Source organism: Lepidochelys kempii, chromosome 12 (genome assembly GCF_965140285.1).
Source record: "Lepidochelys kempii isolate rLepKem1 chromosome 12, rLepKem1.hap1, whole genome shotgun sequence".
Taxonomy (NCBI): Eukaryota; Metazoa; Chordata; order Testudines; family Cheloniidae; genus Lepidochelys; species Lepidochelys kempii.
Window position 1 is genome coordinate 25,469,922 of NC_136391.1, and position 17,099 is coordinate 25,487,020.

The following is a 17,099-nucleotide window of genomic DNA, read 5'->3' on the forward strand; positions in this document are numbered from 1 at the left end:
GCTGTCAGCTCCTTGGCGCTGAAAGCCCCAAGTCTCCATTAAATTATATTATCCAGCATTTTTAATTTATAAGGTGGGGGTCACACTCAGAGCTTGCTGTGTGGAAGGGGGTCATGAATACAGAAAGTTTGAAAATGACTGCTCTAGATTATATCTTCCTTTAGGCTATGTAAACAAGAGAAGGGTTTAAGCATAAAAAGACCAGATATCATGAGAGTGATTATGATGAAGATTTCTACAGTTTGTAAAGAATTCCAGACTGAAGAGAAGAGGTACTAACGCCCATCACACAACACAGTCCATTTAAGCATCTCCAAGGGGGAAGATGGATTCATTCTAGTTTCTTCAAGTTTTCCTTTGGCTAAATCCCATTTTCAGACTGTGCAAAGTCATTTTCCTTGGAAACTATGGCTCTCTGTGAATTATAAATCTTCAACGACTTGTTACACATCAATGAATTAATGGTCTTCCATTACCCTACAATAAGAACTTGGCCCTCTACCACACCAGTATTGGTAATATTATTAATCATCTTTACGGCTACGTTTTAGTCATGGCTATTTTTAGTAAAAGTCACAGAGAGATCATAGGCAGTAAACAAAAATTCACGTCCTGAGACCTCTCCATAACTTTTACTATATACCCCTAACTAAAACTTGAGTTGGGGAGAGGGGGGACGGGAGCTGGGGGAGGGTGGTCTGGGTTCAGGGTGGAGGGGCAGAGTGGCACGCAGCCCAGAACCCCCATTGGTGCTGGGGGGTTTGTGGGGGCGGGGTTGACCAGAAGGCTCCCTACCTGGCTCCATGCCTCCCCCTCCAGCAGCAGCAGAGTTTGGGTGTGAGAGGGGGTAGGGACAGGGACACGGGACGAGGTGAGGCGGGTGCTGGGCAACATTTACCTGGGGGCCTCCCTGGAAGTGGCAACTCAGATGCTAGGTGGAGGCTAGGCCAGGCAGCTCTGCATGCTGCTTTCCCCTGCAGGCACCGCCCCTGCAGCTCCCACTGGCCGCAGTTCTTGGCCAATGGGAGCTGTGAAGCCAGCGCTCTGGGCAGAGGCAGTGCGCAGAGCTGCCTGGCCACACCTCCGCCTAGCAGCTGAGCGAGGGGGATGTTGCCCCCCAGATAAGCGCTGCCCAGAGCCCGCCTCACCCCATCCCATGCCCCAACACCCTACCACACCCAAATGATGCTGCTGCAGGGGTGGGAGGGCCTGGTGACCCAAGGCTGCCCCAACAGTGGCCAACGTGACTGGCACAGGAGCCGCCTGAGCTGCCCCTGAGCCAGGCACACCGGCCGCTGCAGAAGTGATGAAGGTCACGCAATCCATGACAAACTCACAGCCTTAATCATGTTTATTACAGGAGTGCCTAGGGACCAACCAAGTTCAGGGGCCCATTGCGCTAGGCACTGCACAAAAACATCACTAGACAGTTCCTGCCCAAAGAACTAACAAATTTATAGACAAGATAGACAAAGGGTAGGGAAAAGAGATATAACATATAAGTAAAGTGATAATATATGATAATAGTGAACATCGTATTAGTTCCATGATTTTTTTGGGTGAGTAATGTGGTTAGGAAAGGATTAACTAAATGAAAATAAAAGAGAGGCAGGTGAGAAATGGGAGGAATATCTATAGCTGAAAGGGTGATGTTTGCTTTTTAATAAATTCTCCCTCCATCACTAAATATAATTGAATGGATCTTACCTAGTTTAGCTGGCAACCCGACATCCAAAAGATGAGCTCATCTCTACACTCTGATTGGTGTAGGGGAAAAATAAAGATCATATGTGAAGAAGATTTGAACTTTGGAAACAATAATATGAAGTGCCCATCAGGACCACTCTGTATAAAAATTATTCTTCGATTTCTACCACACTGGAACCAATTGAAGCCAATGAGATTTCACTTAGGTAAAGTGGGCTGCATATCTAGATGAAGAGAATCTGAGTAAGACAGAGATGATGCTGGTAGGCAGAAGAAAATATTTCAAAGCCAAAGTTTGCGGCCATGACATGGTCTCCTTTTCTTGAAGATCCACACACACAATTGGACATTTCAGTCTGTAGTTTAGGTGTATTCTTGGATTCCTCACTGACTCCCAAATAGCATATCTGCAAGTAATGCTTTCTACCACCATCTCTAACCATCAGAGGAGTGAAGTTTTGGAATAGCCTTCCAAGGGAAGCAGTGGGGGCAAAAGATCTATCTGGCTTTGAGATTAAACTCGATAAGTTTATGGAGAAGATGGTATGATGGGATAACATGGTTTTGGTAATTAAATATTCATGGTAAATAGACCCAATGGCCTGTGATGGGATATTAGATAGTGTGGGATCTGAGTTACCCAGGAAAGAATTTTCTGTAGTATCTGGCTGATGAATCTTGCCCATATGCTCACGGTTTAGCCGATTGCCATATTTGGGGTCGGGAAGGAATTTTCCTCGAGGGAAGATTGGAAGAGGCCCTGGAGGTTTTTCGCCTTCCTCTGTAGCATGTGGCACGGGTCACTTGCTGGAGGATTCTCTGCTCCTTGAAGTCTTTAAACTACGATTTGAGGACTTCAATAGCACAGATATAGGTGTGAGGTTTTTTGCAGGAGTGGTGGGTGAAATTCTGTGGCCTGCGTTGTGCAGGAGGTCAGACTAGATGATCATAATGGTCCCTTCTGACCTAAATATCTATGAATCTATCTACAAATCTACGGTTGGCTAGGAGACTCCATCCTATCCTGGTAGATGATGACTTCACCTCAGTTACTCATGTCTTTGTCATAGGGTGACCAGATGACAAGAATAAAATATCGGGACATGGGGGGAGGCAGCCACAGGCTCACAGCCCTACACCACTGGAGCCATGGGAGAAGGAAGATACACAGCCTAAGGAAACCGTGGGTTGAGGACACACGGCCCCGGCTCCAGTCACAGCCCTGCTGCGGGTCGGGGGCTCGTGGCCCCTGCTCCAGCCCTGCTGCAAGCTGCGGGTTGTGGGTGCATAGCCCCGGCCCTCACCACAAGCACACAGCCCCGGCTCCCACCCACAGCCCTGCCTCAAGCCGCGGGCACAGGACCCCAGCTGCAGCCCCACTGCTTACCTGGGGGATGGTTCCCACCCACTGGGAAGCACCTGGTAGGTTCCTCTGGTTCCTAGGGTCAGCAGCAGCCAGCGGAGTCTCCACTCCACATGCTGTGCTTGCCACAAGCACTGGCTCCAGCTGCCATTGGCCGGAAGCTGTGGGAGCAGGGCTTACTTGGAGGCACGAGTAGCACGCAGTGCCCCAGGGTCAGGGTCAGCCAAGAGGGGTCTGCGTCCTTTCTGCTCCCACAGCTCCCATTGGCTGTGACGGAGCCAGTGGTTGTGGTAGGTGCAGCTAACAGAGACCCCTCCCCCCCGGCCTTCCCATGCCTAGGGGCCACAAGGTCCTGCTGCCCACCGTTTCCTGGGAGCCACCCCAAAAAAGCACCGCCGGGACCCCAAGTGAGTGCTCATCATTGTACTCCTCTAGCCCCAAGCCAAAATATCAGGACAAATGGCATCCCAATCATACATCGGTCGGGACACGGAACAAACAACTAAATATTGGGACAGTCCCAATTTGTCAACTCTCGACTGGATTACAACAATACAATACACCTAGGCTTAAAGTCTTCAGCACTTAAACTCCAACTAATACACGACACTGAAGAACATCTCCCCAGCAACGCAGACCACTGCAAGCATATCAAGCCTGCCCTCTGCTATCCACACTGGCTTCCCATATAATACTAAATCAAGTTCAAGCTCTCAGTCCTCATATTCAAAAGCACTGTATGGCCGGGCCCCAGATAGCTAAAAGACTGCCTAAAGCTCCAGGATGAAGACTGTGGGCAACAAGTAGAGTCTTCTGGCACAATGGTATTCTCTACAATAAGGGTCCAGCTCATCTGTATGGGAGACAACCTTCTCAGGGGCTGGTCCAAGACTGTGAAATAAACTCCTCCAAGAACTAAGGACTATCTTCCCACCATTTTACCACCTTCCACTCCAAGTGCAAGGCAAGTTTCTTTGACCTTCCTTCTCTAACAAATGCATAGCAACATACATTGAAAAAACCCCTACTAAAATAAGATAGACCACTGCACACGCTTCTCCCCCGGGGAGAGGAGGAGAGAATACATAACGTGACAGATGTTAGCCACGTTGCTTAATGCATTACTTGATGGCACTCAGGTATTATGGTGATGAGTGTAGTATTAGAACCTATACAATATAAAAATATTTGCAGAATCAGGATTTTAGAATGGATTCCTTTGAATAACCTATAAAAAGTTACCACTCCCAAATTCTTACTCAGAAATCTTCACAGGAAATTAGACATATTAAGGGCATATTTTTTAAAAAAAAAAAAATCTCAAAAATTTAGTGTCAGCTAGTGGCTACCCTTTCTTTCAGAGTAGGGAACAGAAGAAAAAATTATCAAGAAACAAGAGTGTTGGCCCAGTAACTTGTTTTTTTCCACATACTTCTCAAATAATGAAGTTACCTCTGATTTAACCATATAAGTCAAAACTTAGTTTGGTGAACTTAAGATACAATAGGTAGTAACAGCAGCAAAGTGGAACAGACGAGGCCACCATTTTTGTTTAGAAAACTATCCAAGGAAAGTTTCCTTTGACTTCCTACAGGGTTTCTACCCTATTCAAGCATTTCCATTTTACATCCATTTACATTCTACATTGTTATCTTGATATTTGTCTATACTGAGCTAATACACTATTTCCTAACCCAGTTATCTTTCATCATAATTGTTCAAACGGTAGCAACCACAGGTTAGGTAAAGTCATTTCAAAGAGACAAGAAGTGATCAGCAGATAAGGACTGGGAAAATATTCAGAGATACCACAGCAGTTTCCATGCACAGAAAATTAGATTTTGTCGTCTTTATTTCGGGCATACAGTCATTAATATTTTTCTATCAGCTATTATACAAATAACTTAGTGGTAAATCACACACATTTTGGTAGTGACTGATGCGGACTGGATCACATTCCATTTGTTTTGTCTGAAGCTCACAGAAATAACGTCTGCTTTACAGCTGCATCTGTCTTCACGCCTGGATGCTTCAAACAGAAGAACTACTGATTTGGAAAACCAGAGATGGCTCAAAAAAATCTGCGGCCTTATTTCATAATAAGGTTCACAACAACAAAAAAAGATCAGTGAGAAAGGAAAATTATATCTGCATTCGCAAAGTAGGTTCTAGTTACCCCAATTAAGAGAAAGAATGCAATAAATTTGATTTTTTTTCCCCTAAATGTACAAGAGTAGATCAGAATCATAATATTTAGTTAAATATCTGCTCTGAAATCCCAGAACTTTTACTAACCTGGCTTGGTTTTATCCTAATGTTAGACGCTGACATTTGTGGTCACCTGATGTGAGATATCAAAACAGTATCATCCCCGAGGAAGGCAAAAATCAACATGTTTTGTGAATTCACAGAGCTGAACTAGTTGCCCAGAAACTCATACATTTATTCATTCAAGAGAGACTGAGAATTGAGCCAAGATAAAAGTCAGAGACCAAGAACTACAGAAGTTAAAGTGGAAAGGTTCTCCAGTAACTAGCAAAAATTAGCATTTTTTCCGATTAAAAACCCCTCACTTGTCAATACTGTACTACTAAAGATGACTGTATTAGACTATTAGCCTACAAAAAAAAGGAGACCAAAAAGGAACAACACTGAGATTGCACCAATATTTATAACTGGTATATCTTGGTAGTATTTCCTTATTTTACCTGCTAGTGCGTGGTATAATCTGAGTGTCCGGATTATATGGGAACACAGCATGACCGAAGTTATCCTAATCATCCCTTTTGACTGACATTTGACATTGTTTGACAAAGTTAGACAAGGCCAAGACACTCATCCAGTCACACTACTGGGAAAAACAGAATAGTGCAAGTGCTAAAAACAAAATTTGTGCAAGGTACAGACTTGCCATCTTCAGTCTTGGAGAAATGTAAAGCAGTACTGTTGAAATGGGGGACTAGAGACAGTTTACAATTCTGATATTTTATGAACTGGTAAGATCAGAAATCAAATGCTTTATGCCACTGGAAATCTGGAGTTCCTAAACCAAAGCAGCTCAGAGAGCATACTATCATGGTGTTGAATCTCTACAAGTAAAGAATGGCAAAATATTTAAGTATTGAGTACTACCTTGACTACTAGGCACTGCACGTATGGTAATATTCTTAAAGTTGACAGTAGTGACTAACAAAGCTGTTGTGGAAATCAAGCAATTTCCTGCAATTAAAAATAGATGGTTTTGGTTTGTGTGGAGCCACAGTACATTTTACCTATTCAATCCAATGCTAGAGGTCAGTATGCAGGGTTACGTTTTGCCAGTCTGACCTCACCTTCTCCTGAAGTGTTATCTTTATGGGGTCACACAGTTGTCCATTTCACAACTCTATACTAAACTATGTGCACTGAAAAGCATTACATAAATTTCATTGTTAACAAGAGATTCTGTGCAGATTTCCAGACCATGGAATTTTATAGAGAGTGGATTCTGTACAATGTGAATGAACTGGTGGTAGCTACAATTAATCACTAATTTGCAATTTAGCAGAATGTGTCAGAAGCTGTAACTCCAATGTCTACAGCAAGGTTATAAATTTCTCCTGAATTCCACATTCCTCTTTTATATTATGACAATTTTCACTTAAAAAAAAAAAAGAAAAGTTAACTCACTGAAGTTTAAGATCTGGCTTCCAACTACCTTTATTTCTTCACAGTATTTATTCTCCCTTCTTCAGCACTTTTGATAATGGCTTTGGGGATGATCAGACTGCATATAGGCTCTTTGCCAATTTGAGGGGCCAGATGGGAATAGCTAATATAATTAAGGTAATAATCAGATATTGCTCAAACTGGAGGACAAAGATTATATGATAACACCCTCTCCCACATGCCATTATACAAGGTGAACAATATGTTCCTCATTTTTACAGTGCCAGTAACTTCCATGCAATTTAAAAAGTGATCTTACAACATCCCAAGTAGACAACTGTAGCAAAAGAGTCTGCTTTTCCAGAACAAAAAGTTACCTTTCCTTCCTTTAGATATACAATAAGATTTATAAGATTCCAGTTTAAGCCATGTTAGTGTTTATAGTATCAGGAGAGAAGGGCAACATGACAGCATTCATTCATGCTGGATGAGTCTCATCTGGATGAAATCAGGAGCTAAATCAGCAAGCCATGCAACAGGTGGCCAAAAAGACTGAAACTGGACTTTACTTGTTAGGAGGAAAAACCCCACACTTTAATTTTAAAGCAACTACATGCTGAAGAACAGAATTTTTATTCAGACATCCTTTTATTCTATGAACCCTTTGATTGAACACAAATCTTAAGTACTTTTAATGTACAGAAGCAGAAAATAATTCCCATTAGCTTTACATTGCAACTCAATTTTAGATCTAATTATTTTGCGCCCCAACTCCTGTTTTCTTCTTGTTTATGACCAAGATGAACATATGGCCTGACATCACAAGAGATAGTAACTCAATTTATTAGCTCCACCCATAGCCAAGACAAGATTTACACTGCATATTTCAGAGTGGTTTGAATTGTTTCACATTAGTTTATTCTTTATTCCTCTCTCCCCATTGTATTTTATTTGTTTGTGCATAGACCTCTCAGTAGGATGGAGGAATGTTCAAACATTTATCACTATAAAAATCCAGCTTTTAACATGTATTTTATTTTTATTCTGACAATCAACAGAAATCCAATTTCAGTGCACTGTTCCATACTACTAGGGTTTAAGGGAAGAGAAGAGGGAACTTAAGGAACATAAATATATACAGTAATTCCCCTTGATTTCCTTCCACTTTCAATACAATCTGTTTCTCGCCACCAAAGGCGCAAGACTCTTAAGAATTTTGGTTTGATTTTTTTGAGAGTAGAGGGGGGAAATTCAGCATTTGCAGTGATGAAAGTAAAGAAGCTCGACACAAAATGTGCATGCTCAGAGCGTCTCACCAATACAGTAACTGGACCAGGAGAAGTTACCCCCTTTTATACATTGGTAGATGACTCATTATGACTAAGCCATTTCTGTTCTGCCAGAAATAATTTATTACAGTGCGATTGGCAATGATTGCTATAGTTACAGCTACATTTGTTTCATTTTAACCCAAATCAGCTGATGTTAATCAGGATTTGAAAAGTGTCCTCGGCACCTGCTATCCTGAGGTCAAAGCATACCAGCCCAGATTAAAAAAAAATACACCAAGACTGCATCCCTTCCACCAAAGCCATGACTATTCAACTTACATTGCCTCATCTTCCTTCCCCCTGAAAACACAACATCCTCCTTCCTTCTCCATCAAATAAAATCAACTCACACAGTGTTAATAAATTCTGGGTTACCCCCTAAATTACTTCTCCCCATCATCCCCCATATATGATAATTTGGGGACCTCTTTGCAGGAGGGTTCTTCTGGGGCTGTCACCCCCCTGGACATGCACCCTCTGCATCCAAATGCTCTTCTACATAGGGCCGGTTCACAACATTTTGGCACCTTGAAAGGTCTCAATTCTGCCTTCTTCCTCTGTTACTCCTCTCATAGTACTGCTCTACTACCTACCCCAATAAAGGAGAACTAACAACTTAAAATTTTGTTTTGCCTTGTTCAAAAATTTTTAGTAACACTTAACTTTCAAACTCCTGAACAGCACATTAACTTTTCTTGTCTGCATAGTAAACACTGGCATTTTTATCTGTTTGAATAATCAAAGTGGTGCTTTCCATGCCTTCTTGGTTGCAAAGATTAGAACTGCTTCCTGAAGGTCCACGGTCTGGGCCAGCTCATGCTCTCTTGAGATGGTTGCAAGGCCGACCAGCCTCTCCTGTGTTACTGTGGAGCGTAGATATGTTTTTATTAACTTCAGCTTGGAGATCCTGTGTTCTCCACTGGCAACTGTTAAGGAAGTGTTAGAAGTATGCGCAGAGCAACAAAAGCATTTGGAAAGAGGGTGGTCATCTTATTTGTGCACATATATTCCAGAACAGCCTTTGGAGTTGATCCTGCTGAAATGTATCTTGAAAGGGCTTTCAGTTCATACCTAAGTCACTCGCATCAATGTTGCACATGTCATCATGTGTCAACACTGTCTCTAGTGCCCTGCATTACTGGTATAGGTCTTCTTCAGGTACAGTGAGGAGTTTTGGAATACCATACAACATCCCAAATATACTGCCATGTTCCTTGAGCTGCATGAAACATTTTTCAACTGACTGTATTGCACAATCAAGCACCTGGTTAAAGTTTTCTACTTTGAATTGTTGTTTGGGGTCTCTTATGGGATTATCCCGTGCCTTGTAATCAAAATGTCGTCTTCTTTGGTGACTCTTGTATTCTTGCATGGGTGGGAAAATAGCTTCAGTGTAAAGTTCCTCTGCCAACTTCTGTGCACTCTTCAGAATATTTTGAAATCCCTCATTTGACCAGTAAGACTGTAGGTATGACTTTGCTTTGTCCAGTTGTTCCATTGCTCCAGATATATCAAGGTCAACACCTTGGAGTCTCTTGCTTACATTTATTTCAAACAGTATGTCATGCCACAACACTAAGCCACACAGGAATTTGAAGTTATGTATGTTTCTGGTGATTCCATTTCCCTCTGCCACTGTTCTCCCACGAACAGTTCCTGTCAGAACTGTTATTATTATCCTCCATAATGGCAACTATGGCATCATCTATCTTCCCAATTTGGTGTTTGATAGGCTTTATCGCCTCCACTCGACTTTCCCATCGTGTGGCACTCAGTGGTTTCAGTGTCAGAGAGGATGTTCCCAGACGTTGCTTCAAAATTTGCCATCGATGAGTTGATGTAGAGAAAAATACATAGATGCTTTGAATTACATTAAAAAATTCAGCAGCATCACGAGAAGCTGATGCTGCATCACTGACCACCCAGTTCAATGAATGAGAACTGCATGGGACAAAAAAAGTTCGAGGGTTTAACTCTCGGATCTGTGTCTGCACACCTCTATTCTTTCCTCTCAGTGGCACCATTATTGTAGCCCTGACCTCTCATGTCAGCTATCGCAATTCCCGTATCCTCCAGCTTTTTAAGAAGCACATTTGTCATACCAGCTCCTGTAGGATCATCAATGTCAATAAATTCTAGAAAATACTCTCCGACAGTCACCATTGCAGGGACATTTTCACTGGGTTCTGTTGTTGTTACAAAAGGCACCATTAAAGTCATTTGTTCCGTACAGCTGAGGTCAGGTGTGCAGTCCAGAATAACAGAGTAATATCTTGCTGACTTCAGATCTGCCACAATCTTCTGTTTGACTTTTGTTGCCAGTAACTGTATGATCTCATTTTAAATTGTTTTTCCAAGGTAGTGGTACGTGTACATTTTTGGGGTGGTGACTCTTCTTAGATGCTCCTGGAGTACAGCATCACTCTCAGCCATCAGCCCCACAATTTTAAGGATGTTTCCATTGTTTGGCACATACAGCTGATCTGAAGTGCCACGCAGTGCTAGGTTTTGGGTAGCAAGCAATGAGCCTTTTCAGAACATTTTGCCAGTAAAGAGACTCTGATGCAATCTCCTCTTGATGCTGATCATCTGTGGTGGCCTTTAACCTTAGTCTCATCTCAAGCTTTTTCCACCTGGAATGCTCTCTGGTGATTTGCTGCCTTCTCTTGGCATGCCAGATTTCTAGCCAGATTTTTCCAGTCCTTTGTTCCCAAAGAACCCAGTGTGGCTGGAGCATTAGACTGGAAGAGTTTGCAACAAAAACGGTATTCAGCATTCTAGGTTTTTGAGTACATAAAGCCATGGCCTCTCCACTTTGTCACCATTGGGGATTTCATGCCAGTAATGTGTTGGATGGAAACTTCTACTTTCATTGTCTTTGGGGAACACAAAGTTTTTCACTTGCTGTTGCCCATGCAGTACAAGGAAGTCCCTCAGCCTACTGCTCAAGTGGGTCCACTGTCATGGATCATCTAGACTTAAGGAACTAAACTCAGCAGCAGCTGTTTCTTGCGCTTCCACCGTACTCTTCTCTGATCTGCACTTTTCTTCAGGAATTTGCATGGTTACATCCATTTGAGATGGAGATATGGATGCTGCAGTAGCCGCCAGGTCACCTGCACTCTGACTAACTGGAAGATCAGGCATCTCCTTCCAACTCATATCCTCACGGGGGCCGGAAGGCTCACCGTGAACAATTGTGTCTATGTATCTCAGGAGAGCTCCTTCCTGCTTAGATAGAAAAGTTTCCTTTGATTTCTTTCTTTTTCTGAATGCTGCCCCAGACGGATGTTTTCTTCTTTCTCTCACGACTGCTGTTCTGTGCCAGCTATAGTGGCTCTCAACACTCAGTTGAAGGGGACAAATAAGCAGGCTGGTAGCAGGGCCTGAGTGAGGGAGCATATCAGCGTCTTAAGGGCCTAACTGGCTCCTACTACTTCAGTTGACTGCCTGTTCTCCTCAAGTGGGTTCAGGGAAGCAGCAGGAAACAGGAAGCTCCCTGAGAAGCTGGTGTTAATCAGTCCAGGCTCCTGGGGGTGCTAGAGAGGTACATAAGAGGCTCCTCCTCCTCTCTCTCCCTTCAGCTCCTGCTGCTTTCTGTTATTCCCTCTCACCTTTCCTCCTGCCTGCCTGTAATGTCTCTTGTGCCCTCCTTCCTCCAGCATAGCACTCCACCACCTCTGTGCATCTAGAGCAGAGAGAATACATATGCACCAGTAGCATACACAATTTTCTACACTCTGGGTCCTGGTGGCACCCCCCGACAGTCTGGCACCTGCGGTGGCTGCCTCAGTTCGCCTCACGGTAAGGCCAGCCCTGCTTCCACATGGGTGGACTGTTCTGCTGTTTGCTACTCCCTTATATTCAGGAAAAGCAGTATCCTCAAATACTGTGCACCACTCTCCCACCCTTGAAGGAAATGGTGCCTGTCATGCTCTGCTCCTCTCTTTCCCCTTTCCCTCTAAAAACTGAGCTAGTGAATCCTCAGCTGGACTCAGGCAGCTAGCTCATCCAGTTTTTCTACTCCCCCTGGGTGAACAAAAGAGTGGGGTTTCAAATCCTGCACATACTTTCAGGAAACTTTTACCTTTCCACACTAGAATTTTCCATTTTCTCTCTAGACCTGAGGGGGTAATTTTTAAAAAATTAAAGTTTGAGCAAAACCAACTCAACCCATATTGAGCAAAAGCAGCATGGAACACCTGTCACATTAAGCAAAAATTCTTGCAATTTTAAAAATATGACAACTTTAATGTTTAAAGGGGTCTTTATAGAGAGTTTAAATTTGGTATGGCTCTAGTTCAGTTTGGCTTGTGGTATATGAGTGTTCCGGTAAAAAGTGGTTTGATTTGACTGAGTTATAAACATTTGAAAATAGTGTTCTGCACATCTTCTCACTAAATTTGTGACTAGTGTAGCTAATGAAGACAGCACTGCCTAGGGCCTGAGTGCTAATTTAGCTACCTAATAGTTTAATGCAGGTGACATGGGGCTGAAGCCCAAGCCAAACCTCTGAAGACCTTGTAAGGTACAAAGAGCTAAGAGTTGATGGGCACTGTGCAAGGTGAACAAGAGGGAGTCCCGCTTTAGTACAATTCAGAAACATTGCAGAGACTGAGGCTCACAAAAAGGGGATTCTCCCCAAGTGACTTCTAAAGTCTGTATGACAGGTTGTTCAGGTAGCATCTGGAATTGTAGATTGGAATTTTCACGTTTTGTTGCCAATTTTTTGCAGGACAACAGAGCTTCAAAGTCTGGGAGAGTGAAGTTCCTCTATTTTTTTCTTTTAGAAAACTTGCCCTATTTTGCATAAGCATTGAGATAGTCTTTAATTTCACGATCACAATACTATTCCTCAAAGAGTACAGCAGAACATAAGATTGTGGAAAACACTAGACAAACATGTGCAGCAGTGTGTTCTACTGTGTGTGGCAAGAAAATCAGAGTACATGAAAATCATTTATATGACAAATGTATAGTAAACCAATCAGATTGTACAATAAAGTATATAAACCACAGTAACAATGGAAGTTTGCTGGAATATTATAAGCCAAATTTCTCAGATCAATTAGCTTTACTATTAACTGCTTCATCTCCTAAAGTGTACCTACAGAAGGCTACTTGAAAAGACAGTGTATAGTACAATGTAACTCACAAAATTATTTGACGTCTGAGTCATTAAAGATCTCCTAGACCAATGGTTCTCAAACATCATTGCACTGAAACTCCCTTCTGACAACAAAAATTACTACGACCACCCCCCCCCCCCACATGCGGCTGAAGCCACAGCCCAAGGGCTTCAGCCTTGAAGCTGCAGCCTAAGCCGCCGCAAGTCTAATGCCGGCCCTGGATTTGCTTGGGCTTCGGCTTCAGCCTGGAGCCCCAGCGAGTCTAACACCAGCCCTGGTGATCCCATTAAAACGGGGCCGTGACACACATTTTGAGAACTGCTGTCCTAGACAATGACTATAATGAAATTAGTTCAAGCATAAAATAAAATTCAAAATTTGTATGTTAAGATTAGAGAGACACTAACCCTAACCTTTTGTATGGAATTTGTACCAACGTGATGTACATGTTTTGTAATACAAACATCATACAAGCACTAATTTTTCTTTCTAGCCGAAGCTGGTGAATCCAAATACTACAATAGGCAGCTCATAAATACTAACAATAATATAGATTTATAGAAGATTAGGGTTGGAAGAGATCTCAGGAGGTCATCTAGTCCAACCCTCTACTCAAAGCAGGACCAACCCGAACTAAATCATCCCAGACAGGGCTTTCTCAAACTGGGCCTTAAAAACCTGTAAGGATGGAGATTCCACCTAGGGAGCCCATTCCAGTGCTTCACCACCCTCCTAGTGAAATAGTTTTTCCTAATATCCAACATAGGCCTCCCACACTGTACTTGAGACCATTGCTTCTTGTTCTGTCATCTGCCACCACTGAGAACACTACAGAGCACATACGGATAGGTCTCACAAAGACTACAAAGTTTAAATACTTTTTTTTCAATATGCCAATGACCAGAATTTTCTCTTAAATTAGTTCAGATTACAGTTGCTATAGACTAATGTGTATATATTATAATTTAAACCAAGTAACTATGAAAAATAATCCCTTTTCACACTCTTACCAACAGTCCACGTCAATAAGAAGCAGTAAATAAAATACAATGTAATTTATACGGTACTGTCTCTCTGAGATTATGTCATTAGAAATACTAGTTCACACTTTTCTCCTTTATAGGATTCATTTTACTGATGGTTGGTTTAAAAATACATAATGCTTTAAGTTAAGTCACCCTGTACAGTTAAATATTTTCTTAAATCACAAAAAAAAATTTCCATTTAATGACAGAATTCCGATCTGTAGCTTATTTTAAAAATCTTTTTACTTTTTTCATGCTGTTTTTGGAAAAGATTATGGGTATGCTTCCCGAAGAGACGAAGGGAGCAGAAGCAATTTTTTTCTAGGTGGCTGGCTGGCTGAGTTCCTGTTTGAATTATTTTATAGGCTGCTGGGATTTTTGTTATATTACTGATTACATATTAGGAAGCCAAGAGACTTGTATAGAGACCTTTACTATTCAAAACTAAATAATAAACAAACATATCTGTATGTCATTGATGTCCCTTAAAAACTTTTCAGTAACTGAGTGATCATTCACATACAAACACACTAAAAGTCATGCATGTGAACAGTCTGTCAAAAGTCATGTTCTCCATGAATAAAGCACAATTTGTTACTTCTGACAGAACAATGATACTGGGGAAATAAACCATACAGTAGTATATTTTCTTAACAAATGACTTCAACATGGTTCTCGTACAGCTCAAAATCAGTGTAACTGAAGAGACAAAGTTTACTTTTTCTAGCTGATAAATATCTTATACATGTATTGCAATTTTTTTAAAAATGATTTTACCTTGCACAGGAAAAAATATTCAATATGTAATTTAATGTATCACAAAATTATGCACTGCAAATCTCTTTACCATATTTTCCTCCTCTGAAATTTTGAAAATAAAAACATTTATAAATTTCCTCCTTTTTATTTTGGAAAGAATTCTCAGGAAACGTAAAAAGCAGAAGGCGGTACACCTTTGGTACAGTGGTGATGGGGCCGATCTTACAATGATAAGTACAATAAAGAAGGGGTCAGGGAACTTCACATGCAAAATATCATAACCTATGGTAACTTACCTCAATGTCCTGTAGGCTGAATTCCTTTTGATCTTTGAAGTTTGCAGCTCCAGCACTCAGCTCCATCAGCATTTTTGCTATTTCTGGTTTTATTGCTGCCGTGAGCCGACTCGCTGCTTCCATGACATGTTCCTGCACGTCTTTCAATTGCATAGCTGCCTTTGAATAGTGTGAGTTCCTAAATACACTGCTGAAAAGGTCTGTAAGGAAAGTGCTCGCACGGCAAAACACATTGAGTGCATCCAGATATTTGGAGATTCCCTGCTGGATGTCTGCAATTGGAGTAGTATGGGACACAGGGTGGTTGCAGCTGCCTGCAGCAGCTGAGGAGACCAAAGGGGAAGCCGGGGTAGTGGATGCCAACGGTGCGCTCAGGGTCCTGCCTAGCTCAGGCATTTGATACTGCTGGTGTTGCTGCACTTTTTGCTTGGACCCGCCAAGCAAAAAGCGCCTCTTATAGTCCATTTTACTTTCCTGTGCACTACAGCAATACATAAGTGAGTAGTTGTTCAAAAATTCCTTGGATTAGCAATCAGTTGTCAAATTCCTTCCTCAGAAATGTAGTTATGTATAGTAACAGTAGAGGACCGTGTACATATGTTTCATAAAAGGCATTTCAAAAGGGCAGGCGTCTGTATAATCTGTATCAGCAGTGAAAAAGGCAGCAGATTTGCTGACTTAGTATTTTCAGTGTTCAGTGCAGCCCTGCTGCAGTTACAAAGTGAACTCAAAAAGCAAACTGAAGTATCTCAAAAAAAATTATCTCGTTTAGTATTCCACTCTGTACATAAGATGCACTATGAAGGGAAGAAAGCCAACTCCTATAATTTCCTTGCCCGCACTTGTTGACCCCTGACGTAAAAGTTCATAAAACGTAAATCATCTTTTAGGAGTAATACCTTAATGGAGCTTTCCAACTAGTAATACCAGGAAGAGTGGAACAAAACCACCGATCAACAGCGATTGTAAAAGCAGTGCAGAGACTCTTTCCTTGAAAAACAAAGTCCTTATGTCAGCAGATCAAAGATCTTCCATGTCTTGACAGATCCAGTCTGTCAAATCAGTTTGTTTGTAGTGTCTCTTCTTAATACTGAAAAAAAAAATCTGTTTTGTTTTCTGAAGACTTTGCAAGTACAACTTATTAAGAACTAGAGTGTTTATTATTGCAAGCCTTCTCTTTTCCTTCTGTACGATGAGGTAGTTGTTTCCAATATAACATTAATAAGTGGTGCTTCCAGATTGAGTTTGCCTTCAATTGTAGAGTCTGCAGCAAGAATGCACAAATGTATTTGTAAGGCCTCTAGGTCATTTCCTGTCAGGGGAAGGGAAAAAAGTTAAAAAGGTTATGGAACAATGAGAGGTTTTGTTAAGATTTTAACTCCTACTGTATCCTGGTGCATTTATCTTGGGGTAAGCTGTCAACAGTACATCTGATCAAAACGGGAGAGGGCCATTTACATTAAATTTTTAAAAGAAAGGTAACAATTTAATAAAATCAAATTAAATCCAGAACTACTGCATATTTCCTTGTGAGTTATCTCACACTTAATGGATTTATCTTAACTGCCAAATGTAGGACTTGCAGTTCAACAATGGTGCAACTCAAGCACTGGCCGCAACAATGGAGAGCTGTAGCACAGACAGGGCCCTGCAGGTTTTAACCACTGTGGGTATGTCTACACTGCAACGTTAGCCCAGTGATCATAGAACTTGAAATAGCAGACCCTGGTTTTGTTAACCTATGGCTTGAGGGTCCAGAATAATTTGCCACCCCCAGCTAGGAACTGTTGAACCATTGAGCCCAACCTAGGGTTCCAGCATCGACATTGCATTATGCAGCT

At 41.8% G+C, this 17,099-nt stretch overlaps 1 protein-coding gene across 4 annotated transcripts in view; it reads right to left on the bottom strand.

Annotated features, from left to right (window-relative positions):
• Positions 1-17,099, bottom strand: part of GARRE1 (granule associated Rac and RHOG effector 1) — a 108,503-nt gene that overhangs the window by 45,068 nt on the left and 46,336 nt on the right. For 3 of the 4 annotated variants that reach the window (XM_073307906.2, XM_078848124.1, XM_073307908.2), the window contains one exon: positions 15,259-16,570. The exons of the other annotated variant lie outside the window; for it this stretch is intronic. In XM_073307906.2, coding sequence (XP_073164007.1) covers positions 15,259-15,753 — 495 coding nt within the window. In that variant the 5' untranslated portion in view covers positions 15,754-16,570. The remainder of the gene's footprint in view (positions 1-15,258; positions 16,571-17,099) is intronic. 4 annotated transcript variants of the gene reach the window in all.